The 27,227-nt window shown below is 38.6% G+C and overlaps 1 protein-coding gene across 2 annotated transcripts; it reads right to left on the reverse strand.

The window, feature by feature from the left end:
• Positions 1-1,759: 1,759 nt before the first annotated feature.
• On the reverse strand, positions 1,760-26,901 carry trip10b (thyroid hormone receptor interactor 10b). 2 transcript variants are annotated; one of them, XM_042484596.1, is made up of 15 exons: positions 26,591-26,901; positions 16,535-16,650; positions 16,392-16,445; positions 14,940-15,087; positions 14,757-14,819; positions 13,433-13,537; positions 13,008-13,136; positions 12,032-12,178; positions 10,430-10,591; positions 7,996-8,019; positions 5,808-5,917; positions 4,064-4,196; positions 3,881-3,948; positions 2,873-2,979; positions 1,760-2,758 (listed from the first exon to the last, which is right to left on the reverse strand). In XM_042484596.1, exons 1-15 carry the CDS (start codon positions 26,612-26,614, stop codon positions 2,613-2,615), a joined length of 1,536 nt encoding a protein of 511 aa, XP_042340530.1. In that variant the 5' UTR covers positions 26,615-26,901; the 3' UTR covers positions 1,760-2,612. The 2 variants fall into 2 exon arrangements, with proteins under 2 accessions (XP_042340530.1, XP_042340531.1); XM_042484597.1 differs by lacking the exon at positions 7,996-8,019.
• Between the last annotated feature and the right edge of the window lie 326 nt (positions 26,902-27,227).

A 27,227-nucleotide genomic window follows, 5' to 3' on the forward strand; every position in this document is an offset into this window, starting at 1 on the left:
AAGAACCAGTTGAAGACAAGAATTGAAACCGCTCTGCCACATTTGTGCACAGTTGGAATTCGAAAGGGAAGAAAACGAGTTTATAATTGCTTGTCATTGACTTTTGCACATATTGTTTTCTGACATCAGTGCTATGTGATGATCTCTGAAGCAGCAACCTCAAACACAGGCAATTCACCAAGTATTTGTGCCAGGAATTATAACATGGCAAATGCTGTATTTTTTTACTTACTGCCACTGTGCTTTTTTTTTTGGTTTTTACCAACAATGTCTTGAATTTACATGAAACATTGCAAAGCAAGTTTCCTTGCAAATTTCGCTATAGTGGAGAAACTAAGATTTATCATATGGCTTTAAAATATTACGTTCATATTTTTTTCCAAAGTTTCAAAACATTACGCACATGCTCATATGTACATTAAAGCAGTTTTTGCTTGCTGTAATTATTCCTCATGTTCATTCTGGACATTCAAAAATCCATCACAATAGTGCTTCTAATGTACGTTATGGGCGACAAAACCTGTAGCCACAGACAGACTCAAGTCACTTATATCAAGAGTAAATCTTTAAACATTTCAGTCTTTTTAGTATTGTTTGTGTTTTCCCAAACAGTGATTCCCTGCGTAGCTGCAGCAGGGAGACAGTAACGACAAGACAGAAGAGTAAGACAGAATTTCATTTTTGATTTGTTAATTTGTTTTTAAAAAAAGAAGCTTGCTTCATTAGCCTAGATAACTTAAAGGAATATTTCACACACATAATGTCTATTTGTCGCTCACTAAGTCATACTTTCAATTTGTGAAGAAAACTCACCTTCACAGAAAACAGTGGACATATTGATATATTGATTGTTTGGGGACCACAACAGCAAAACTATCACAAAACACCTGTTTAAAAATTCACACATCTCTTGCAGTAAAATTCAAGTCTCATTAATCCAGCCACATGCAAATCACTTCTGAAACACATGCATTTCTGCAAAAACCTTATTATTCAAAAATGAACTAAAAGTGAAACTTGCTACTATCACACCAAACACAACCCGGCTCACATGACACTTTTACTCTCTTTGAACACTCATACAGGGCTTCCCGGGCTTGGCTGCCTGAACATATAGAAAAGTGAGTGTTCAACTGCCAGTCTAAAGGTGAAGGGATGTGGGCCTACCTGTTACCTTGCTGTCTCGGCCATCACTCAGTCAGCTCGCTCTCCGTGATCCAACACGTCAGCACTCCGCTGACAGTTTATTTGTAGACATTAAACGCACACACAAAAGAAAACAAAACTTCTTGGGAAAAGAGGAAACTCCAGCACTCTGTCTTCCTCATGGAGAACAGAAAACATCTCATCTCCACTGCGACTTCACACCTGGTCTGAATAATTTCTCTTAATTACTTCTGCCCGCCCCCTTTCAGACTTACACAGGCTCTAATTCTGGGTAAACCCACCCTCCCTGACAGCCATGCAGGACAGCCAAAAAGGACAGTGTGCTGTGACACTGCTCTCTTCAAAGCCTGACTCTGGTACATTTTTAATGAAAATGAATGTGTTTGGGAAGTACTAAGCATATAACTGGATAAATGAGACTCAGATTATACTGCACAAGGTGTGTGAGAGTTTTTGAACAAAAGTTTTGATATAATTCTGCTCTTGAACATGGTCCTCAATCAATCAATATGTTCATCAATATTTTTGTGGGGGCGTGCAAAAAAGTTTTCTTTACAAAATAAAAGTAGCACAGCATGACTAACTGATTTATAAATGACCAATTTGTGTGTGAAGTACTCCTTTAAATTGCGAAAAAGGCTCATTTTAGTTTCAGAAAAACTTGAGATGTTCCATCATCGCTTACATAAAAAGCACATTATGAAGGGTCCTCTCAGGTGCAGTATGAACAAGAGGAATTATCACAGCAAGCAAAACCTATTTCAATAACCATATGGGCATCTGACTAGTGTTTTAAAGCAGACATAAAAAAAATGGGAACCTGTGCTTTACCAAGAACCTCCACTGAAAAAAATATTATCTGTTTTGTGCACTCCCTTTAGAGTAGTGGTTTTCATCCAGTTATAAGTCTTAAAACATCAATATGATAAAAAAACAACTCACATTATTCTGTCAGGAAAGAGGTTTTAGCAGAGAGCCAAAAAGGAAAGATTCAGCAGGTTATTGGAGAGGGCAGTGGGAAAGTCAAGTGAATGGATATATATGAACATAAAGCAATGTAGCGTTTAAGCTACTATGATGCTGAATATGTTACATGAGTCGTCACTTAACACTGTGACAAAAGAAAGTTCAGGTATACATTCATAAAGTTTGTATTTAAAAGAGCTGAAATATATAGAGATGAGACGGTCTGCCTCTCTGTCTGCAGCGAGCGGAGAAAGCGACTGTATGATATTGCAATCAGCCTCGATAACAAGCTTTCTAATCGCTCACTTTCATCTCACTATACACGTCACTGGCTGAGATAAAAGATGTAGAGAACAGCTCCAATTATCGAGGATGACTTTGTATTCACCTTTGGCTCTTAACTTGCTTTCCATCACAAGATTTTTTTTTTTTGTGTGTGTGTGTGTGTGTGTGTGTGTGTGTGTGTGTGTATGTGTATGTTACGGGGTGAGTTTGACATAGGATGAAGGTATATAGCCTTCTTCTCCAGAGGCTCTAAGGACTCTCATCCATCCATCTCCTTTATCCTCTTCCATTACACTCAACAGCTCTCCCTCCGTAATGGAAATGGTGCCCTCGCTGTTGCCTGCACACAGACACACACAAACACACGCACACACACTAAAGTGAGACACATGAAAAGACTAAAACAAGAAATACTTTGGGGCAGTGTGAATATAGTTTGAATATAACAACATACCCTCGAATGAGTACAGAGCCGTGCACTGGCCAACAGGAGTTTCTATGTCGTCAAACTCGTCTTCAAACTCTGTGTAGATGTTCTGACACTGTTCGGCTGCTACAACACTGCAAATATCCAAAAACAAAACTTAGGATGTGTCATTTCCTCAGTGTATTCTGCTAAACACATTCACATTAAAAGAAATAGTGTGAATCTTGGGAAGTTTTATTTGCAGAGTTTAGATGATTTGATTGACACCGCTCATCTGTGCAAAAATAAAGCTAAATCCAGCAACTGGTTATTTTAGCATAAAGACTGGAAACAGGGGGATATGGCAAGCTTGACTCTGTCCAAAGGAAACAAAACCTGCCCCTAATAGGCACTAATTAACATTGATTTGATCCATACACTGAAGTGTAAAAATGACAAGATGTTTATCATGGATGTATAAAGAGAACTGGATACGGCGTTGGAGGCAGGGCCCCATTTATTCATATGAAAGTTGCTCAGGGGCGCATGAGGCCAAAAACGTTTGTCTTTGATGTGTAAAATGACCAGGATCTTCTGCCTCATTGGGCCAAAAGAGAAAGCACGCTCTGACTTCACCAGCCGAGCAGATAACTTCCGGTTATTTTTTCCCAAACACTTACATTTTTTTTTTTTTTTTTAAAGATTATTTTTGGGCTTTATGCCTCTACTTGATAGGGCAGCTTAAGCGTGAAAGTGTGAGAGAGAGGGGATGCCATGCAGCAAAGGGACAAAGCTAGAAACAAACAAGGACGTAGCCTCGGTACATGGAGCGCCCGCTCTACCAACTGAGCTACTAGGTGCCGTGATTTCCATGGTTAAAGAGATATCTGTCAATCAATGGATACATTTTTGTGAGCGTCAAAATGCCTACCAAAAGTAAATTTGTTTTACAGGGGTTTATCATCTCTTTTTTTCAAAACTCCAGGCAAGAAATAAATTAGCATAGTTCCTTAAATGTCGAACTACTCCTTTAAATACAGTAAATACAGATCTTACCCATGTTGAGTATTATTGTTGATGGCGTTGGAGGATTCCTCTCCTCCCACTGCTTCTGACAGCCACGCCTGTGATGAACCAACAGTAGATGTTATTGCACAAATAAATACTGTAATCTGATCTGACATGCACACAATATTAGCGTGTGTGTGTGTGTGTGAGAGAGAGAGAGAGAGAGATAACCTCATATTTGGCGAGCTCCCCCTTCAGGCGTCCAATATTCTGGGCAGTTTCTGAGATCTGAGGCTCCAGACTGCTGGGGTCTCCCATCTGTGGATTGTGTTCATACACACCCTTCATCTTCTCCAGTGCTTCACTGAGGTCGGACGGAGGAAGAAAAGTGTCATTGTTTTGGAAATGTTAGCACTCATTAAGGAAGTTTCTCGCCTGTGCAGCAGTGCTGATAAGGACAGGAGAGATGGGCAGACGTTCTTTTAGAAGTTGGGAGACGTGCTGTAGATACATGACGCACTGCTGAACATGACAGTAGTGAGGTCGGACGACGATGATGGGTGAAAAAGCCTCGCTCGCAGTTACATTTCAGGTGATGGATGGGGTTTGGAGGGGTATTGTCATATTACAGCAGGAATTAGGAGAATCTGTTGTCTAAAAGTGTTACAGCTTTCAAACTGAAACCAAGAACAAATCATGAACAACAGCCCCGAACATAGGAACAAATGTGACAGAATCAATTCATTAAATTTATTTGATCACTTAAAAATATATGTGCGTATGTGCCTGTTGCACACACGCAAAAATCATACAAGGATATCACAATAAAGCAATATCCACAAAGGAGTTTTCGTCCACAGAGTCCGCTATGTTTCTACAGTAGCCCAGCCAAGGTAGTAGCAGCCCTTCAGCAATGAGCCAAACAGCAAAGCATTGAAAAAACACTGATTTTTAACATGAAACTGCTTTTTCAATGTTTTTAACAGTTTAAACTATCTAGATTGTTTGCTTTGGAGAGGGAGAGACCTCTGCGGATGATTTGGCTACTGAAAGAAAAACCTCCTGAACGTCTGGATCTTAAGTTATCAAAGAAAAAAGTTGAGCAAAGTAGCAGGTGCTCAGCTAGCAGCCTGTCTTCAACATACTGAGCATTGGAGAAACACTGATTTGTAAGGTTAAACCGTTTTATCCATTGCTTTTTTTTTTTAACCTATTCCAATCATCTAGTCTGTTTGTTTTGGAGAGGAAGAGACCTCTGTGGATAATTTCGCTCCCGGTAAAAACCTCCTGAACAATGAACACTGCAGGAATTGTAACATGGATTTCATGCTGGACAGATGGGAGAAGTTTCAGCTCTTTGAAATCTTCAGTCCTTACAGCTTGAAGCCACTGAATCGTACACAGTGCTCCTCTAAAGCCTTGAAAACCAATTTTATCAATCAGATTTTCAATATAGGCAGTGGAGTCCTATACTGACACGCACTTTTCTGCCAAAGTTGAAACTAATTTGGTTATTTCCCATGAGATGTGTATATCTGTGTCCTTATCTGGACTCTTTTATTACAGATTTTAATACAGTCCTCGGGTTGCTTGCTTATATAGCCAAATTACTGTCAATCAAATCTGAACAAACCACACCCACACAATCCTGATGAAGCAGATTAGCTCAGTGTTAAAATCTTGATAAAAAATAATGAAGGTATTTTTTCTCACACTTTTACCACGACTACATGGGCAGAAATGAAGTTGTTCAGTGTTGAATAGAAATGCTTCAGGGTCTTCTCACATATGCAGGCTGAGCTAACCAGGAGATTTACTGATATTTAAAACACATACAAGTTCAAAAAAAGGACAAAGGTATTGTTGCAGTTTTAAACTTGCCATAGGAGAAAGAGGTTGTTTCTTAACACCTTCACCTGCACCTGATAATATTTTCAAAGTAAATGTGAAAGCTTGCAATTGATGATTTTGTCACCTTTGGTCCTGCTCCCTCTGCAGGTCTTTGTTGATGTCATCAATCTTCGACTGCAGCCTCTTCTTCCTTTGCTCAGGAGGAAGGTGAGAGAAATCTTCCGCAGGAGGCGGCTACACACACAATATGAAGATACACACATACACACACATTAACCATCATAAGCATCATGTACACGCCAACCTTATCACCACCAGATGTCACTCCTCCCTGTTTCTATCTCTCCTTCCCACTGATCATAAGACGTCCACACACAGAAAGAAACCTAACAAGAGACACACATGATTATTCTGTGTTAAGAAAACAAACTGTGTCCCGGGTATTCAAGTAGTAATGGGAAAAAAGACAAAACATGCATGGTTATGGACAGAGAGAGTGAGGAGGAGGACTGTTTGGAGCCGTATTACATCCTGTGAGAATACCGCTGTTTTGGATTGATGCAGTCTTTCTCCTGTGATGCCATGCAAATGCACATTTAGGTCAGTGCAAGAATTAAATTTGATTTACAAATGATCATTCAAATATAAAATCCATATAAAAGGAAAACTATAACAAGTGAAAATAAGATTTAATTCACAATGTTAAAAAAAAGAAGTAATTTAGGCTCTCTGAGATTTTGAGACAGGTTCCTTATCTGAGACGTAAAAATGCAAAAAGCAAAATAAGCTCTTGAATCACCATCTCTGACCCCTAAACTGCTAAAACATTTTGGTTATGTTAAAAGCCTCGCTGCAGACTTCTGGACCAGTTTGAGTGGCGCTCACGTCGACTGACTGAGGTAGATAAGCAAGGTGTGACATCAGAAAAGCATGGGTGATTTTCTCAAATCTTCAGTTCAAAAAAAGAGCCTAGTTTTTTTCTCTCCACAGAGACAAAGTTAAACAACAATATGAGATTACAGAGTTAAGAGGACATCTTCTGAATGACAACAAATTATGACTATTTCTTGAAGAGACAGACAGAAAACTGTTCACAGTATGTTTGTTTAGATACTGCGTTGACACTTCTGCTGAAAGGAAATGTTACTCTTGAACTGTTTTTTAAAAAGCCAAGTTTCCTCCACCATTCTTCTCCATTACAGGTCTAAATAGCGTTTTTCCATGGCTAGATACCATTGGAGGTAAGGAGGAAATATTTGTTTTTTCATAATTTGGGTAAACTTACCACTTACCACAAAAGATAATATTACTTTCTGCATATAGTGACGTTGTTATCGGAGTTATTTTCTAGTTAAGATGGTAGTGGCTCTGCTTACAAATAAAATAAATATGTTAGACATTGCATGTGTGCATTTGCAAAATCAGTCTTGCTTTTAAAAGTTAGTTTGGCATCACAGAATAAAGTCATCATTCTTTGATATTTAGTTTAGAGAGAAAGTTAATGATGTTTCCCTCATGTGTTATGTCTGTGTTATGACAACAAGGTATTCAATTTTGTAAATTAAAGAGTAACTGCACCCAGAAAAGTAATCCTGCTTGAAGAGCCAACGTGTGGTGAGAACATGCACTTTCAAAACACTATGAAGCATCACAGCTGGTTCAAGCACATTAGACCTCAATGGACCACATCCAGCTGTGATCAAAGGTTTGGTCATGTGAAACGCGGTCACACCTGCATTTAAAAACGGCAAAATGTTGCGGCAAAATCAGCTAATTTTAGTGGAACTGATGCGATCAGTGCAGCACAGAAAATCTGCATGAATTACTTGCATCAAGTTTAACTTAAGTGAATGCGAGAGATACAAATTTGTACTGTTGACCAACTTCCAACTGTTTCGACAGTGCTGACTTTTAAGTAAATGGAGAGCAGAAGGGTCCAAACTGGAGGAAGCTTGCTTAGGTTTTATTTAACCTCTGCTAATAGAAATTAAATGCCATAGTACAGAGAAAATAGAACAACCTCCTGTTATGCTGGCGTGTTCCTGACTGGCTAACCAAACAAACTAGTTGCTTACCCTGCGATGTGACTAACCTGTGACGTTTTCTCAAAGACGCGTTGATGAATTTCAGTGCGTGTGTTTCTGGTGTGACCGGGTCTTTATACCTTTTTACCTACAGAGGTCAGTGCAGCAGAACTCAGTGTGGAGTTACTCTTTAATCAGTATTTCCCCTTCAGAAGAATCCAGCACCAAAAACACTGTTATTTGAGCACCTTTTAAGTCTGCCCTCTATGTAACGTTAATAAGTGTTACCATTTGCTTTTCGGCGTGCGATGTCTGGACAGAGAGAGATGAGCATGAGTTAGGTGTACAGCAAACACACCACGTAGGAAACACACTTTCACAATAACAAGCTTGGCAAGACCAGGTACAACAGCTTATTTAGATGAATATGAGACATAAAGGGGGACACGTTCACAGACAGCGAGGGGGAGGACCTGTGCAGATGTCGTCACTCACCGAGTGCTGTTTGTGTAATATCTTTAAGGTGGAAATCCTGGGTTTGATAGAGCGATTAAACTCTCTGAGGCAGACAGAGAGAGGGGAGTGCTGCAGCTTGGAGAGGGGGAGGGAGGGGGGGCGGCTGGCCGGTGGGAACGGGGACGGGGGAGAGAAAGACGGCGGAATAAACTGAGGAAGGGGAAGAAGAGACAAGGGAGCAGAGGAAGAAGAGGAAAGGAGGGAGAAAATGACACTGGTGAAGAGAGGAAAAGAAGAGAAGAAGAGAGGGGAGAGAGTCAAAAAGATGGAGAAGTTTTTGTAATAAAGTGGACACAGAGTTAAAGAGAGAGAGAGGGGCGTTTTGGGGCAAGTCTGTGCAGCAGACTGGAATTAGAATTGGCCCCCGAGGGCAACAGGGTGGTGGAGTGAGACATGAGAGGAATGTGAGTTGAGTTTTGTGTGTTTTTGTTTGTAATGCATTGTTACGAGACCATGTGAGCATCATTTTGCACTCCTAAAATGGTCAACAAGAGGGAAATAAGAAGAGATTTAACTGGGGGGTTTTAAGCACTCTCATGGGGCATTTCCACAGCAGGTTGTTACGGTTTTAGTTCAGTTCGGTACGCATTTTTTTGCGTTTCCATTATGAAAAGTTGTGGATGGTACCTTTGGAACTGTCATTTTTCTGCTTAGGTTACCTAGCGCACAGATCTGGTACTAAAAGGTGGAGCTACGAAGAAACCCTGTAGTCCGTTCAATGGTCAGTAGAGAATCAACTCTCTGTGCTCAGGGCTGAGCTGTGGTTGGTTTAACCACTGTTCATTCACGTTTTTTATTCATTTGTAAACTATTAATATAAAATGAAAGGATGTTTGCAGCCTTCAGCAGCAGCTGCAGACTGAAAAAAAATTCATTCAATGGGCCGACTGCCGGCAACTTTTAAGGTGCATTGTTTACTTGCAATGTTACTCAATGCATGAGACGATGCCGTGAATCCATCAACACACCTTTAATTTCAACAAGACAACTTTGTGGATCTTCAAGTGTTTAAAAAAAAGTATATTCATTTTTGACAGGATTATATGAACTGCATATATTTTAATCCTTACTTGGAGAAAAAACTTTGCACAAAACAACTGCACACATTTATTTATTTATAAATATCCCATAGAGAGGCAGTGGGTGACAACAACCCTGTTCACATTTAAAGTACTGACTGCAGTGGAAACGCTTAACTGATCTAGGATCTAGGTTCGTCTTCGTAGGTTTTACTTTTGGTCAAGCCTGTCATGCCTCTTTTGATTGCAGGATGCTGCAATGCAGAGTTGGTTCTGTGTAAAAATTAAAGGGTGGTATAAAATAGGGACTTTGTTGCGGTCCTATAGTATCATCTCTGTGTAAAAATCGCCTATGGTTATCACACAGCGATCTGCATGAACTACAGGTCCTTGTCTAAAAAAATCTAACATTGTTTGGATGAAGCATTAGATCCTTTTAGTTTAATCAGAAAGAGCCCCAAAATCATTGTCGATAAACCTTCATTTAAATAAACTGTCATTTTAGCGTGTGTAAGGACAGCATTTTTTTAAACTTCTAACTGGGTAAATAAGGGGTTTATTATACATAACAATAAGATGCAATCAAATACAACTCAACTTTGGGAGAGCATCTATCAAATGTGCATGTATTAAAATGTATTAAATGCATTTGCATCATGTAATGCATTTTTAATTTAGGTAAGTTTATAACTATGACATAAATCTGACTGATGATTAATCTCTGTTATTTTTGTAAATATAATTTGTTTTAACATAGATTTTGTCGGGGTTAGGGTTAGGGTTTCATGAATTAAAAACATTAATGCTACAAATTAAAACTGTGAAAGTCTCTTTGATCAGAACTTAAATATTTGGGAGCTCATTATTGTCCCCAGTCCCTACTCATGTTGCCTGTATTTCAAAATAAGAGCATGCAGTGTTTGAAGACATACATTATCCCTCTTAACTGAGTTCAAGGAACCAAGTTTTGAACATGACAGGACAATTTTAGCCTGACAACAACTTGTTAGCCCGGATTAGTTGAGCCATGTTTGAAGAACAGGACAGGGAGGATTTTCAGGTTATCAAATGCAAAAGCAGGTGAAGCAGAGAGGGAAGAGGCAGTGAATATCTTGTCCTTGAGACGCTGTGCTTGTCATGCAAACTCTGAGAGAAACAAAGCTAATGTGAACAGAGTGCAGATTCACCTTGTGCTTCTTGCTGAAAGGCCAGAGCTTGGCGCGCACTTTGGGGGGGTTGAGGCTGGAGTCAGAGGTTGCTGGTTTGATTCCATGGCTGTAGTCTTCAAACTCAACATCTGCAGGTCGCTCAAAACCAGACTTGTGCTGCTCTATGAACAGTATCGAGTCCTGCAGGGGGACACACAGGTTCACACTCGATTTTTTAGGTTGGTAGGTAGGTTTTTTTTTTTTTTTTTTTTTTTACATGAACACATCATCACTTAAAAAGTTGTACTCAACAGGAAATTTTACAGCTAAAAACAAACTCAAAGGACCCATGTGTAGGATTTAGGGGGCTATATTGGCAAAAAATAAAATATAATATAATATGTTTTCTTTGTTGTATAATCACCTGAAAATAAGAGTTGTTGTTTTAATTACCTTAGAATGAGCAGTTTATTTCTACGTAAGGAGTGGATGCTCATCTACGAAGTCTGCCATGTTGCACCGCCATGTTTATACAGTAACCCTGAACAGACAAATCAAACACTAGCTCTAGATTGGGACTTTTCCGTTTCTGCCTCCGCCACCGTAGTTAGCAGCCCTCCGCAATGAGCAGCACGGAAAAAACACTGAATTTTTTAAACCTGAAATTGCTTTATTCAGTTTACAGGTTTTATTCACTGCTCTGTTTTTTTCAGAGAGGAAGAGACCTCTGCAAACATTTCGGCTCTCTGTAAAAATCTCCTGAACAATGAACACTGAAGGCATCCTAACTGGGAGTAGTTTTAGCTGGTTGTTATTTGCAATCGACACCACAAGATTTCACATGTGCATTTTTAAATTCAGAGAATGTGACCTTTAATGTTCCCTATGGAGTTTTAACATGCCAAGAAATGCAGCAGTTTGCCAAAACAGACGGGGATGATAAACATAGATGTAAACAATGCAAGGTTCAAAATGTTTTTTCTTTAATCGCCTAAGGAAATGTATTCACCAGATTTGTTAGATCTCATGGCCAATTGTTTGACAAATTAAGAACTAAGTTGATCCGCTTTCTTGTCAAAGGTTAGATGAGAAGACAGATACCACTCGGATCTCTGTATAGTACAAATATCGCCTATGTTTCTGTTACTTCAGTCACTGTAGTTGGCTGACATTTCAACCTCCCCTTTTGCTATGTAGGCAACATGGTGGCTGAGGGTGAGAAGTGTCCAATGTTCCACGCTCTTTGACCGTTGTGAGCGTGTCCGGATACTAATAGCGCACTGCATTTTGCCATTCTCCTCAATATGAACACACATACGCACTCAGTTCATACTTGCTACTCATACTAGTGAGTATTAGTAGGCCTACAGAAGTATCCAAATTGAGACACAGCACAGGTGATTAGCTTAACATTAAGACTAAAAACAGGGGGAAACGGGCGAGCCTGGCTCTTCTCCAGAGGAAACAGTCAGGGGTTATGTGGGGAACATTTTCTTGGCCAGGTGGAGTGATTTCCTGGAGTCTATGCTTGACAAGACCTCAGGAAGTGGATTGTGGGAGGTATGTTTTTCTTGTTTGTACTAATCAAGGGGAGAATTCAAAACTTTGACGTGTATAATCTAACAAACTTCTAACATTCACCTGTTTCTCATCGATTTTCATCCCTGCTGCAGAAATTCCCTCTAAACATTTGGAGATGATGGGCAGCACCTTCTTCTCAATGTCTGAAAACTGACAGTAGCCGTTCGCCAGCCGCCGAATCCTCCGCTCATCCATGTCCTGCATTTTCTGTTCAACACGCAAACACACAACCTTAAATTTCATTTTATATTCACAGTGTCTGTGGTTATAAACTGCATATTCAATTTTGTATAAAAACACTGGAGAAGGATTAATCTAATCTGATGTAGTTTGTTAATTGGGGGTGGGGGTGGGGGGGGTGCAAAGAGGGGAAGGCATGTAAAAAATGTTTTGAGCACAGGGGAGGGGAACACAATTTTTTTTGGATTTATTTTAAAGACAATAATTAAAGACACCATGCAAAAAAACTTCCAAAATTACACCATTTATTAAAGCTACAAATTGTGAAAAAAAAAAAAAAAAAAGGAATTTAATTTAATTTAATTTCCAACAGCCCTGGACACATCATGTGCCACAAACTCTTCCATTAGAAGAAATATAACCAAATCTAAGCTTAATATTGGGATATTTCATCAAAATGACTTTATTCCACATGTCTCATTTAAAATATGGCCAAAAATAAACTGTCTGCATGATTTAAAAATCATGCACGACATGCAACAGTGAAAAACTGATGTTTTTTCCAACTCCAGAATTTTTCTTCAACTTTTCACTTCAAAACATCAAAGGGTACGTTTTTTCAAAATCTAATAACTACTTTATGGCGGAGGGAGGGTCATGTGTTTTCCACTAGTCATTCAGGCAAGCTCATGGAAAAATATTTGTAGCTTCAGGGAGGGTACAAAATAATGTCTAACCCCAGCCATCCCTCTCCTCTGAAAAGTAAAAAATAGTCCCTAACATCCCCTAAGCAGGAGTATGAGCTCTGCCCAGCTGCAATGCAATGTGTGTGTGTTTATGTGTGTCTTTGTCTCACATTGAAGATCTGCGGTATCTCTGTGTAGTAGAAGAAGTTTTGTTCCTTGTTGTATTTCTGGAGCTGTGCTGCATAGTCGCTCCTGCACTCCTCTGCCGTGTGTGTGCGGGCATGGGCGTGTTGCTTGGCCTTTAGAGCGAGAGATAGGTGGAGCGATGGAGGAGACAGGGAGGGAAACATTAAAGGATGCAAGAAGAGGGTGAGATGATGCAAAACAAAATGCAAAGTGGGAACGATGCACGAACAGACGCAGGGAAGAGGTGGAGGGAGGAGAAACAAGGAGAGAGACCAGAAAAGTTGAAGGATTTCTTTTTTTAACTGAAAAATTGAAAAATCAAAGGTTAAAAAAATCTGCACTCAGATGCTGGTGTTAAAGTGTGTGTGTGTGTGTGTGTGTGTGTGTGTGTGTGTGTGTGTGTGTTTACTTTCTCGACATCGAGTTTGGTAGCATTGAGGTCGCTCTCTGTTTTCTCTGCTTGTTGTGTGGCTTTTTCAGCCTCCGCCCACTCCTTGGCAAAGCGCTTCTTAGTCTGCAGACACACACACACACACACACACACACACACACACACACACACACACACAAAAACACTTTAAATGAACAGAGCTTCGTATTAACAATGCATAAGTCCCACTTCTGTCCCACTAAAGATGCTAAAATGCAAGTGGACTTTCCACCAAATAAAGCACATTATGTTTCTGTATGTTAAAGGGTCAGTTAACACAATTTAGAAACAATATATACATTAACTCATAAAGCTTTGCTGGTATTAAATGCAGACAGATTTACTTTAATTTGGCCTGGCTTTGAGATGTCTGTCTCAGAGATTCTTTCGGTCAATCCCAAAGTTGTTTTAAATTATGGCCCACAAGGGATCCTTATAAATTTATAAACTGAATAACTACCTAATAATTAATACATACATTTAAGAAAGAGTGACCTATGAGACAGAGGTACCAAAATTGCATTTAAAATATTCAGCAGCAACAGACCTTGCTGTGAATTCTTTGCACTGGATTTACTTTCTGCTAAAGAAAGAAATAAAAGATGTTGCTGTTCAATTTCTTTAGTATTTTTTAATTGTTTTTTTTCCCTCAGTATCTAAAAACGCACCTCCATTCATCTCTTTGTACCGTTAACGGGTCTGAAATCTCAGAGGCATATAATACGAAACCTAAAGATAAAAATAAGTAACATTCATTTACAGATCAGCAAATTTCCAATAATTTTCTAAGTTAGAGTTGAAGCAAGAGCCATATACCGGTAACTGGTTAAATCTATGTTAAAACAAAGAGTGTTTAGTTTCTTGAAAATTTCCTGGGAATGTTTAATTTAGTGGAAAACACAGCCCAGCTCAACTTTTGTTGAGTTCAGAATCAGTTTTTGACTGAGAAACGTCATTGACAAGAAATTCAAGGAAACATTTCTTTATCATTAATTTATAGTTGAAGACCTTATTTTTCATATATGATGATTTGAATGTTTGCCTTTAAAAAACTGCACATTTTTGCACGCTCAGCCAAGCTGCTGTGCAAGGACTACAAGACTCTAAGTTTAGCTGGTTTAACAAATATTTGGAATTAATTAATTGGAGTGTCAGAAATTAAGTGTAAGAACTGGCGGGAAATGATCACACCTGTTTAAAATAAGCTTTTAAACTAAAACAAAACTTCTGCATGACCACAAGAGGCAAGTGACATTTTTTCTCCTAATTTATGCAAGTTGTAAACAAACAACACATCACTTACACTTTCTAGATGTTTAAAGCTGCTCTCTAAATTCTGCTGGGCCTTCTTGATGTCAGACAGGTGCTGGGAAAGAAAGATTGTTCAGTTTATGTGCTGCAGTTTGTGATGATTACACCAAGTCAATCTGCAAAACGTCCAACTTCCCTCCTTCCCTCCCCCACGTGATCTTCCTCCCTCTCTCACTGTTTTGCGTTCCTGTTTGATATCCTGAAGGTACTTGGTGAGCTCCACACAGATGCCGGTCATCATGTTTTCAGCGATGAGCTCCCGCTGGCCGGCGTAATCGTTCAGCTCGTTCAGGATCTCCTGGAATGATGCGTGGTTGCTGAACCTGCAGCATGGAGGGAGAAACAATTTAGAAAATATTCACAGCTGGAGAGACCAATATTTTATTAACCCATCACTGAACCCCACCCCCCAAACAGAAATTGTTCAATTATATCTTCGCAACTATAACTAAGTGGACAGGCCTTTTCTCCACAAGCATCATAGATGGTGTGCTACTATGTATAAAACATGAGCAAAAGTGAAAGGAATAAATAACTGTGTTTATCTGCAAAAGTTTCAAACATGAGCATTGTCCTCCTAACTAGATTACCTACTGAAGTAAAAACCTAGAATTATTTTCAAGATGTTTAAGTTATGTAGTGGGGTTCCAGGTTTTTTTTTGAAAAATGTCTTTTCAGGACTGTAACATCCACCTTGTGGGAGCCAAAACGCTCCTTCAAAGTTTAAAGCTTAAAGTTCAGAATGTGGCAGCTCTGTCCTCCTCTTTTTATGGACTGGGGAAATTGTCATTGTTTGTTCCTCATCCTTAAAACATTTTCTCTTGTATAAGTGAAGCATACGTCAGCGGCAGATATATATATATATATGATTGATATGAGATAATTGATTGATTCAGGTTGTCTGCACACAGTTTTCAAATAGGTGAAAGGTGGCTGAGCTGGCAGCTAGCAGTGGTATAGTGTCAACGGTGCTGAGAGAGCTAACAGCATTAACCTGGGGGGGGACTGGTGGATTGGCGCCATGCTTCTGCGACAATGTTGTGGGTTGGGACGGTGTTATCAGGGACAACTGCTGTATGAGTTCAGTGCAGTGGGATGGGATTCACACACAGGACTCACATGCACTAATATGGGTCTACACACTCGGCTGGACAGGCTACCATAACAAAGAACAGAGAAGCTCTGATTACAACACACACAGAGGGAGCGTGAGCGAGGGACTTCATTTTTAGATCAGGATGCCATTACTCCACTACGTCTTCACATAGCGAATAGTTGTTTGCTGCTATATTTTAAACTAGATTTTCAATGACTCACAGTGAATTTTGGTGTTAATGTTACCTTGTGCTTCTAAGCTACACTTCTCATTTCAGCGGAGAAAATGTGGTTGTGAGCATGAAATAAGAAGCTGCTTTTGTTAACATCAGTGTGAAATCAAATGCCTTTTGTTTCAAAATTTTCTGCAAATGCTGAGTATTGACTCTATCATACCTACTGCATATGTGTGGTGCAAGAATGTAAAGCTTGAGAGGCTAAAAGCAACTAATGTGGTTTTGTGAAGATTTGATTGTCATTTTTAAATATGCAAAATAAAAGCAGGAAACTGGGAATTTTTTTATTCTCTTACTTGCAGTCTTGCTCCTCTTTGCTCCCTCGTTTGGCATATTTCTTTGATAGACTCCTGTTAGAAGAAGCAGTGTGGCTATTACACACATGCATAAATGCACAAAGACACATGAATAAAAAAGCTCATATAAACCAAAAGCACACCTGAGTTGTTTGGCGTAGCTCTGCTCTATCTCTGTCCGTTCCTTTACGAACTTGATGTAACGCTCCACCAGGTCGAGGCCCGACTGCGTGTGCTTGTCGATGTGATCACACTGGTCCTAAGAGAGAAACAGCACAGAGCAACACATGTTTTCATACATGCACATATGTGCAATGCGCTGCAGGCATCTGCTGAGAAACACACAGCTGACACAGTGCAGTCTACAGGGTTTTTGGACAGTGACACATTTTTCATTATTTTGGCTCTGTGCTAGTTGCTAGATCAGTGTCACAATCACTATAGTGCATGGTCCAAATTCAAGACAATTCAGCAGGACATTGACCCTACATATACACACAGAAAGACAGAGATTGTTTTTTTTTGTTGCTGCTGTTTTTTAAAGGTCAAAAGGTGAAATGTTCTGGACTGGCTGAGTCAGTCATGTGTTTCAGCCAGACTGAAAGCGAAAAACCCCTGAAACAAGAAGTGAAGGCGGCTGAAGTCCAGCCTCTATAGGAAGCACAGCAAGTTTTCGTAAATGTCAGTGAGACTTCAAACTAGAGCTAAAACACTTGCTTGATTAATCAAAGAGCTGACTGATTGAAAATGAATCTGCTATTTTTGATTAATCATTTAAATATTTTTTTCCAGCACTGTTGTGTATCCACTAAAATGTGATGATTTATTCTTTGCCACATGTAAAATTTAACAACATACTTTGGGTTTTAGACAATTGGAAGATATCACCTTGTGTTTGCAGGATACTGTGATGAACACTTTTTTTTTAATATATATATATTTTCTGACATTTCATTGACCAAACTATAAATCATGATAATAATCAGAACATTAATCGGAAATTATCTTCAGGGAGACAGGCACTGTCTGGAACATTTATTTCAATCCATCCTCTGCATTTTATCTCCCCTAAGCCACACATGCATCACTAAATGCGACAACCAGGCCAAGGCCCAGGGACCCAAAGTGTCAGGGGCCACCCTGGCATTCACCTGCAAAATGTCACTGGAAGAGACACATACTGATTAGGAACAGACTCAAAATGACCACCAAAAATGATGCTAAAGAACTACACACAAAATACACAGACACACAAAACACAGACACAAAATAATGACAAAAGGGGCTATAACAACCACATACAGACACAAAACTAACAAAAAAAGACACAGAATGACCTCAAAGAGACAAAAGACAACAAAAAAGAGAGGCAAAACAACAAACTATGTGTTTTCTGGTCCTATAGGTGGGGTGGTGGGGTTGTTTGTATATCTGTGTCCACGGGCCGATTGTCTCATAACCTGCTCATGCCTATAACTGGAGAACTGTATACAAAAGGCCACAATTCCTAAATTGTTGTACTGTATGTTCTTCTGTTGAAATTCCTGGTTTTGTGCTCCATCAATCACAACTTTCTCTTTGTTAACCTTTTACTATTTTGTCAATGAAGATGAATAGATGTATCTGCTTCCATGATATCTGAGTCTCCTACAGTAGGGTGTCTGTCAGTGGGTGATAGAGAAAAAGAGACATACTTCAGGACAGCAACTCGTCATCATTTTCATTAAAAGATTAATCTGCTGATTATATTCTGTCAATGAACCATCAGAGAAGTTGAAAAAAAAAACATCACTACATCCCAAAGCCCAAGGTGATGTCATTAAATTGCCTGTTGACCAGTCCAAAACTCAAAAAGGTTCAGTTCACAATCACATTGAAAGTTTTCACAATCAGAAGCTTGAATTAGCTCATTTAGCATTTTTTTGCTTCAAAAGAAACATAAATGATTAATGCATCATTGCATTTTTAATGCGCTGTCTGACATCTGTAGACACTGAGAACAGCCCTGTGTTGGGTTTAGGCCTGCAAGTAACAATTATTTTCAAGTTCCCTGAACCTATACTGACCTCTAAAAAAATGCCATATTGTCTGACATAGACATATGAGCATAGGCATAGATCTACATGACAACTTGATGCAGAAAAGGCACACATTGGTGCAAAAAAAATGTTGAGACTAAACCTGAAAATATTCACATTTGTGCAGCAGGAACCAGGGAGTTTTTGCCATTTGTAAGAAATTGATCAATTATTTATAAAGTTGCCGAATAATGTTCAATAGTCGATTGACTATTTCATCAGGTTGTGGATCTGACACAAATGGAAAGTGGAAGTCTAAGAATAACCCTACTCACACACACACACATGCGCACACACACACACACACACACACACACACAGAGTAACCTCACTCCTTTCAATTTCTATCACATACAGAAAGCACAAAGGCGTAGCAGAGAATAAAGGCAAACTCTCCTTTCAACATTCCTCTCTCTTTACACACATCTATGCCTCCACACACACACACACACACACACACACACACACACACACACACAGCCAAACCAGTCGGACAGGTAACATTTACGCTACACAGAGTCATGACTTACAGTAGAGGGCTCACTGAAGGCAAACGTGAAAATGAAAACAAAGACAGACTCCACTTTTTGGTTGTTCAATATTTGTGTGTGTGTGTGTGTGTGTGTGTGTGTGTGTGTGTGTGTGTGTGTGTGTGTGCAGTGGCTGCTGGGTCTTTTGGAGCCAGAGACATAGATATTGGAGTCCTCAGAGGAGGGGGAAGCTAAATGGAGATCACACAGTAACACAGATAGCAATGTCCTGGATACGCGAGGGCTGGGAAGCAGGAAGGAGGAAGGAACAGCATCAGAAAATATCGGAGGACGATTGAGTGAATCAGATGGACGAGAAACAAACTGCTACGATGAGGTTTAAGAGTGTGTGAAGAATCTTTGATACATTCCTGCATGCATTTCACCACTTTTGTTGCTACGCCCCATTACTTTACTGTAACACATCTGCATGTTTGTGCGAGAGGAGGAAATACTGATAGTCAGCCGGAGAGGGTTCAGGAATGAGATAATCATTAGCTCAGTGCGAACCTCCGCCCTGTGACTGACGGTCCCAGGGGCCTCTACAAACCCTGAAACCAGTCGGACTAGTCCCACCCCTCACTGTGACGACACACATATGTTTTCTGATCCAGGCTGATCTGAGGTCAGACTCAAGCTCACCTCAGTCATAATGTAAGCTGTAAAACTGGCTGCAGTGGCTATCAAGTTCTTATTAACTACTGTTTCAAACTAGTGATTTACTAAATCAGATTGCACTATCAATAAATGCCAGTAAAGACTTAAGTAGTGTGTGTTGGTGGTTTCTAGGAAACATCTGTAGCCCTAAAACCATCAAGCATGCAAACAAGAAGCATTGCAACCTTGAGCATATCGTCTAAAAAATCCTTTATAAATATGGGATTTACTTTGTTTTCTTATATGCATAGAGAGAGAAATGTGATTCAGAGTTAGAAATATATAATTTATCTGCTGATCATTTAGCAAAACATTATTGCCATGTTTTGTTTTGTTTTTTTAACTGAGGTATGCTGTGGTTTATTTTTCTGTTAAATGTGATTTTAAGCCTTCCTTCTTTTTGAGCTGCCTTTTATTGACACCGCTTAAGCCCTGACAGGACCCCCCGTACTACTATGGCTGACTATTGAATTCATTTGTATTTCATTATTCTCTTATTATCACCTACACTTTAATTACTGTTTCAGTATATGTTATTGTTATTATTATTTTTATTATTATTATTATTATTACTGATAAAAGTACATTTATTAATATTAACATTTAATTTATTTGTTTTTCTCTCAATTTTTTCCATTCTTTGGTAACTGTATTAAATAACAATAACTGAAAAATGTTAATAACATATCATACATATCATAATAGCTATTTTTTATATATATATCTGTGTTTGGTTTGTGCCTGTAAAGTCACCGCTTTATTGATTTTGCACCAACACATTTTATTTTAAAAATGAATTAACAGCTTTATTTCAAGTGTCAGGTCTGACCAAATTATCTCTCTTTTACTTTTTAATCTAAACATTTTACTTATTTACATAAGCCAACCTATCAAGTCATTTAGCAAAAAAGTTGTAGCTGTAACTTTTTGATGCTGAATTTTCAGTATTTCCATGTCCTGAAACTTCAGACTTATACTCCACCACATCAACCAACAAACAGAACTTCCCAAAGTTTCTAAAGATGCCACATATGTCGGGCAGAATAGTGCACTAGAATAAACAGTCATAAAAATAATCTAATCCAATCTAACCATCTAATTTTAGAATAATCTCTTAAAGGGCTCTGGGACAGAATTTTGGGGAAATGTGTCTTAACTGATGCAGTGAAAACCATAAAGTATTGTTGTAATTTCACTTTGTATGAACAGTAGCTGCATATCACGCTGATATATCATAAACAGTGAGACATTGTGGGATGACAGGATTATTTAACCTTAAAGATACAAAAGAGGAAAAATGTATGATATTTAACTGGGGTTAAATGAGGACATGATTCACTTCACGTTTCACTTTATCAAATCATCTTTCGTTTGTGTACAACACGCCGTCTGCTTATCAGGAGACAGCTGAGATCTCTACTAACAAAATAAGAGTTCTCATCAGGAGCATCTTGCGAGGAGGGAGAACCTGTTTCAGAGGGGGGACCAAGCCACAAGTAAGTCTCCAGTCTTTACACTAGGTCTCAAGTCAAGACAGGCAAGCACCGAATCAAGTCCTTAGTCCACACTGACAAGGTCCAAGTCAAGTCCCAAGTCCTAAACGTCGACTTTTGAGTTTACAATTTATAAAAATCATAATGCTTCATACAACTTGTCTGTATTAGTTAAATGCAGGTTGTTAAAGGTTGTTGCATCCCTGTCTTTAATTTTCAGCTGACTCTATTTGCATACTGCAGTCCATTTTTTGGTTGACCATCATGTAGTTTTTGTACACGAATGAAATTAACTTTGGTATCATATTTTTCCAGGTGACGCTCAGTAATAAAACGCTAGCTCCTCATTGTTCTTCCCAACACGCTCCATTCATTGTTTTACATGTAAGCCTCAAAAATTACTGACTGATTATTAAAATAGTTGCTCACATAGTTGAAGCATTTTTTTATGATGAACTTTTTTGATAACAGAATAATTATTTATCAGTCAAAATTACCAGAAATTCACTGGTTCCAGCTTCTCAAATGAGAGCATTTTCAGTTTTTATTTGTCCGATGTGATCATAAACTGAATATCTTCAGGTTTTGAACTGCTGGTCAAACAAAATAAACAATTTTATGACATCACTTTGGGTTTGGGAGAGTGCAATGGACTTTTTTTCTCAGATTTTAAGAAAATAGTTGCAAGTGAAAATAAACATTGGCTTTTTTCATTTTCTGACAACTGACTAATCAGTTAATTAATAGCTTAAGCTCTAGGTATGATTAACACACCCCCGAATAAAGTCTGAATAAATCACCGTTTATCCGATGCCATCAAACAACAGCACACGCAGCAGCAGTTGAATGATTTTGAACTTGCTGGTGTTAAACAGCCTCACCCAGTCTGTTTTTCATGGTGGAATAATCTCAGAGGCATGGACTCTGAACAGTCACAGCAGGATTAAGGAAAATTAGTTGCGTTTACGCTCAACCGCCAGCTATTAAACCAACCATCGTAAACAGGGCGTTTTGTTTGAGCCAAGACACATTCTGTACATAGCATGCGTTTTCCTCAGGTCATCTTCCACATCAATCTGTCTGTGATCAGCTATTCGGACAATTGATTAACCTTTTATGAGGCAAAAATGCCAAACATTCTCTAGTTTCTCAAATGTGAGGATTTCCTGCCTTTCTGTGGGCAGTAAACAGGATGCGTTTGGATTTTGGACTGCTGGTTGGTCACAATAACTGCTCTTGAAGACATAATCTTCTCTTATTTTGTATTTTTTTTGTTACTTATTTCTGGTGTTTTCTTAACCAAATGGTTGATTGAGAAACCAGGAGACTAACAAAAAGGAAAATAATTGTTACTTTCTGCTAGGGCTGGGCAATAAATCAATACTATGACATGTGACTAGATATTAGGAGTGGGGAAGAAAAATTGGCATAGTTTCAAAATATTTTTTGTGAAAATATTTTATCAATACACGGATGCCAAATATCAATTTTTCATTGTATAAATTATTATTATTGCAAACACAAATACAACTTTGGGTAGACTACTAGAACAATAAAATCAATTGCTTTGTCAGTCCATTAGAAATATTTTTTTGCAATAAGAACAATTTTCTGGGAGACAAAACAAATACTAACAAAGTTTTCCCTTGAGGAAAATATGCATTTGAAAAAAAGGTACTACATCTTAATATATACTGCATTATCATATAAGAGAGAAAGGTGACGGACTCTTGGGTTGGACAGATGTTAAATTTTGGTTGGAATGAAAATATGAGTGACGATATTTTACACGTCTAACAATTTCAGTATTTCACGTTTTCTGGAAATTAACATTATAACCTTTAAAGACGGTGGGTTTTGTTCTTGATACCTTCCAACTAATTATTGTCATTCAGTGTCATGATAACACTGGCATGAGGCGTCTGGATGTTGGATTTTGGTTACTTAACAACACAACTTAAAACCAGACTGCATAAAAACGGACGTAGCTACAGTGACAAAGCCAGCGGTTTGTGGGCTGCCGTCTAGTTTGCCATTTCAGCCATGCCATCTTGGTGTTTTTGTAGCCAGAACTAACCATATTTGAGTGAGAGGCTGGCATTGTGGAGGAGCACAGGGTGGATCTGACTCAGAAGCTGAGGACACTATCAGCAGACAGCCTGTAACTTAAAGCGGCCCACCCTATGCTTAACTTTGAGCCTTAATAAAATGTAAACGGGTGAGTTATTAAAAAAAAATTCAACCCATGTACATTTGTTATGAAGGGAGAATTTGGCGATATAGACTGAAACTGTTCTTTGTACCAGGCTGTAAACATGTTTATTTCTGCTGTAAAGCTGGGCATCATTTTAACATAGGGGTCTTTGGGGATTGAGTCACTTCTGGAGCCAGCCTCCAGTGGCCATTAGAGGAAGTGCAGTTTTTGGTACTTCTGCGCTGGCTTCATTTTCCAGGGTCTGAGGCTGCTGCGTGATCACTCCCCAATTCGTTGTTGTTACAAAAAAGGAACTTTGTGTTCCAGGTTATGCGTCTGTAGGCTTTCAAGGTTGCTGAGCAGTAGCAACAAGCAACAGTTTGCAGATTATACAGACAAAGACGGGTCAAAACATCCATAAAAACTTCTCGTAAAGAATGAATAATTCAATTTACACTCTTCACCTAATGGATCCAAACAGTCATACATTAGCTAAACACTTTAAAATCATTAAATGTAATAATATATTGAATTAAGGGACACACAGCGTGGAATCTGCATCCTGAGCACTCTTTTGAACAAATATTGTATTGTGACTTAAGTACTGTATTGTGGGGAATCTGGTGATTCCCATGCCTACTATACATCTATTGTCTTAGATTTTGGATATCATTAGGGTTGTTTTTTTCTAGTTTTAAAGGCTGCATTTAAATAAGGTGATGTAATTTTGACTGTTCTAGCCTAGCTGTTCTGTTCACCATATCATCGTCTATGGATTTTGAGGTTTGACTTTTTTTCCCCTCAGATTCCTATCATCTTATTGCCATATTTTGGCAATGCAACTTACACAAATCAGTAATTGCTAGGAAAATAAATCTGAGCGAATGGACCACAAACAGAGGATAATAGTTAGCCTTATGCAGCTATAGGGCTGTCATCTGTGCTAATTATCAGATCTCACTAACTCAGCCCTCCACATGAACAGGTGACATTTATCTGGTTAAAATAAACAATTTACAACAACTTCACTGATATTATATCTGTATGATGACATGAAACTAGATATGGTGATATCATTGGTGAGTGTTATCTTTCCCAGGTTTTGAAGGCTGCGCTACAGTAAGTGATTTAATTTTCTGAACTTATAAGACTGTTATAGCTGCTCTATTATCGCTCTATTATTTACTTTTATCCTCTTAGTCATGGTGTTCACTTTAGTGATGAGTATTTATCATAATAATAATAATAATTATAATAATAACTTTACAAAGCAAAGGCAGGAGCTCTGGGAATAATAAAATAAATATCAACAAATATACCAAACAGAGAAAGGTCTAAAAAAGTAGGACAAAATGACAAGAACAAAATACGTATACAAAAGGTCAACAAAAATAAAGCAAATAAAAGGAATGAAACAGGCAGATCCTGAAAGGCAATCAAAGTATTACATGAATAAAGTTTTAGAAAATATTGAAATAAATGCCATCAAAGATGCTAAAAATAATATAAGAGGACGACATGACATCAGTGGGGATCAAACAAAAGAAAGAAGATAAAAGCAGATGAATGAGAGATTAGATAAACAAGTAAATAAATAAAAAAATAAAGAGATGGTAAAAACAGGACATTAGAAGGATAAGGAACAGATAATTGGAGTAAGAGCATCAAAATGAATAGAGAAGGAGAGATAAAAAAAATGAATAGGTAAAGGTGACATCACATAAAAGCAAGTCTGTAAAAAGGAGTGATTTAACCCTTTGAAACCTGAACAAATTAGCTTGAGTTCCTTCAAAAACATGAGGAAAAGGCAATGACTAGCTTAGGAAGAATGTTTCAAAAATTTGCCGAAAAAATACAAGAAAATAAGGACATGATTTTAAAAGTGCTTAAAAATAATAACTCTGTAAAAACAATTTTAAATATATAATTAGGTAAATTATAAATATGGTTGTGAGGACATTTTTCTCGAGCTTTTTTTTTTTTTTTTTTTTAATTGCAAGACAGTTCTTGCCAAGTTGAAAATTTACCTTTTTCCCATGTTTTTAAAAGAAAGCAAAGCTCAGATTTTGACAATTTAAATACTTGTAAAGGCATCTAAATGTAGCACATGAAAAGTGATGTCAATCCAGGTTTCAAAGGGTTAAAAGATGTATCTGATTTTGCACCCTGAGCACCCTTTTTTGTTCTCATTGTGTAAATATTAGGGGTCCACAGATTAACGGCCTGGCCGATTATTGGGCTGCTATTTGGCATTTTGACGATTATCGGTTTTGGCAATTTATTTTAATGACTGCAGATAAAATGAATAAATAAAAAAGCGCAAAGAAAGTGTCAGCATGGGAGGAACTTCTACTTTGTGAAACCTCAGGGAGCTATTTTTATTTATTAATTTTTTATTAAAATTTTCAGTTAAAAAAAAAGCATTTACCAAAGCTTTGTGTTGCAGTTTGTTATATTCAAATTCTAAATATTGACAGAAACATTTTCATTTTTTATTCATATCGGTTCTAAATGTTAGTTATCGGTCTCATTAACTACTAATAAAAAGCATTGGTACTGGTCGTGAAAAACAAATATTGGTCGACTCTTTGTAAATATTTAAGAGCACCAAGTGTCAACCCTACAATATCATTGTAATATTAATATCAAGGTTTTCAGGTAAAAATATTGTGATATTTGATTTTCTCCATGTCACCATCAGAGGCCATCAGAGGCCACTCCAGCTGAGTCCCTTTGACTCCACACAGGGTCCTGGAGTGATGATGAGGTTATCTGACCTGATGAGTCTCACCCAGTGATCCCGGCTGAGAGAGGGACACTGACCAGATGCAGTGACAAGACACGCAAATGAGCTCTCAACACTTCCTGAGAGGTGTTGTCACAAAAGCAGAGCACAAGTCTGAGCTTGAGGGAGGAGAAACAAGGTGGCTGAATACACCTTTAGCCCACAGTGTGCAGATAAGGCTGGCTAAAAAAAAAAAAAAAAAAAAAAAAGAGAGTTATAAACATCTCCTCTCCCCTCTGCTTATGATAAGGTATGCAGGGAGCAGGGGTTGCGAAATCCTCTGGCTGCAGGGTTTACAGATAGACTCCTGCGGTTGTCTCAAGATTACTTAACCCAGGCCTGCCGTGGAAAAACAGGAGTCCCGTGTACATATCGTGTCGAAAACAACAGCAGGGCAGCTTACTCTTTAGGTATTTTTTGTAATGACCCAGAGGGCTCTACTTGTGTCAGCTGTCAACTTACCCAAAGATCTGTTCCCCAGTCCATGTCTGCAAAAAAGCTCAAATGTTTGAGGAAGAACAGGAATCCTTTTCAAAGAAAGAAACAACCAGGTGGTGCAAGGAGGAGGAAAAGCCAGATAAAAACTCCTCTTGGTAGAAAAGAGTCCTCAAAACTTTGAGTCTCGAAAGCGGAGATGGCGGAGGAAATGTTTGGAGGAAGTCTACGCCTTCTCCTTGGCACGGACACGGTCGTCCTGTTTCTTCCAGCCAGCGAGAGAAAAAAATATGTTCAGGCGCTTTTTCCTGAAACAAGTTTGGGTCCCTGAGAGAGACAGAGGAGGGGGGGAGCAGAGGAGGAGGAGGAGGAGCGGTGGGAAACCCTTCCAGCAGCGTCTGTTTGTTTTATCTTAAAGGAGCAGCTTGAGGGGATTTTCCTCATAAATTTGCGCCGGAATTTTTCAAAAAATATATCGCACCTAAGAAGATAAACTAATGTTAATAATTAACTATGTCGCACAATTGTCGTGGATAAATCAACGCCCTCTAAAATATTTGTAACCCCCTGCTGATGTCTACTCGACTCAGCTGTAGTGTGTCTATTAAAACCAATGCACACCTATTAAGTAGTTCCGGTGAAAGGGTTGACTCACCGTTCTAAA

Source organism: Plectropomus leopardus, chromosome 4 (assembly GCF_008729295.1).
Source record: "Plectropomus leopardus isolate mb chromosome 4, YSFRI_Pleo_2.0, whole genome shotgun sequence".
In the NCBI taxonomy this organism is placed as follows: domain Eukaryota; kingdom Metazoa; phylum Chordata; class Actinopteri; order Perciformes; family Serranidae; genus Plectropomus; species Plectropomus leopardus.

What these genes read in the sequence shown, in the direction of transcription:
- trip10b (XM_042484596.1), bottom strand. Translation starts at nt 26,614, where the DNA reads ATGGACTGGGGAACAGATCTTTGG. An exon ending in AGCTACGCCAAACAACTCAG is followed by an intron (nt 16,446 to 16,534) that starts GTGTGCTTTTGG and finishes TTCTTCTAACAG; the next exon opens with GAGTCTATCAAAGAAATATG. An exon ending in CTTTCAGCAAGAAGCACAAG is followed by an intron (nt 8,020 to 10,429) that starts GTGAATCTGCAC and finishes CTCTCTGTCCAG; the next exon opens with ACATCGCACGCCGAAAAGCA.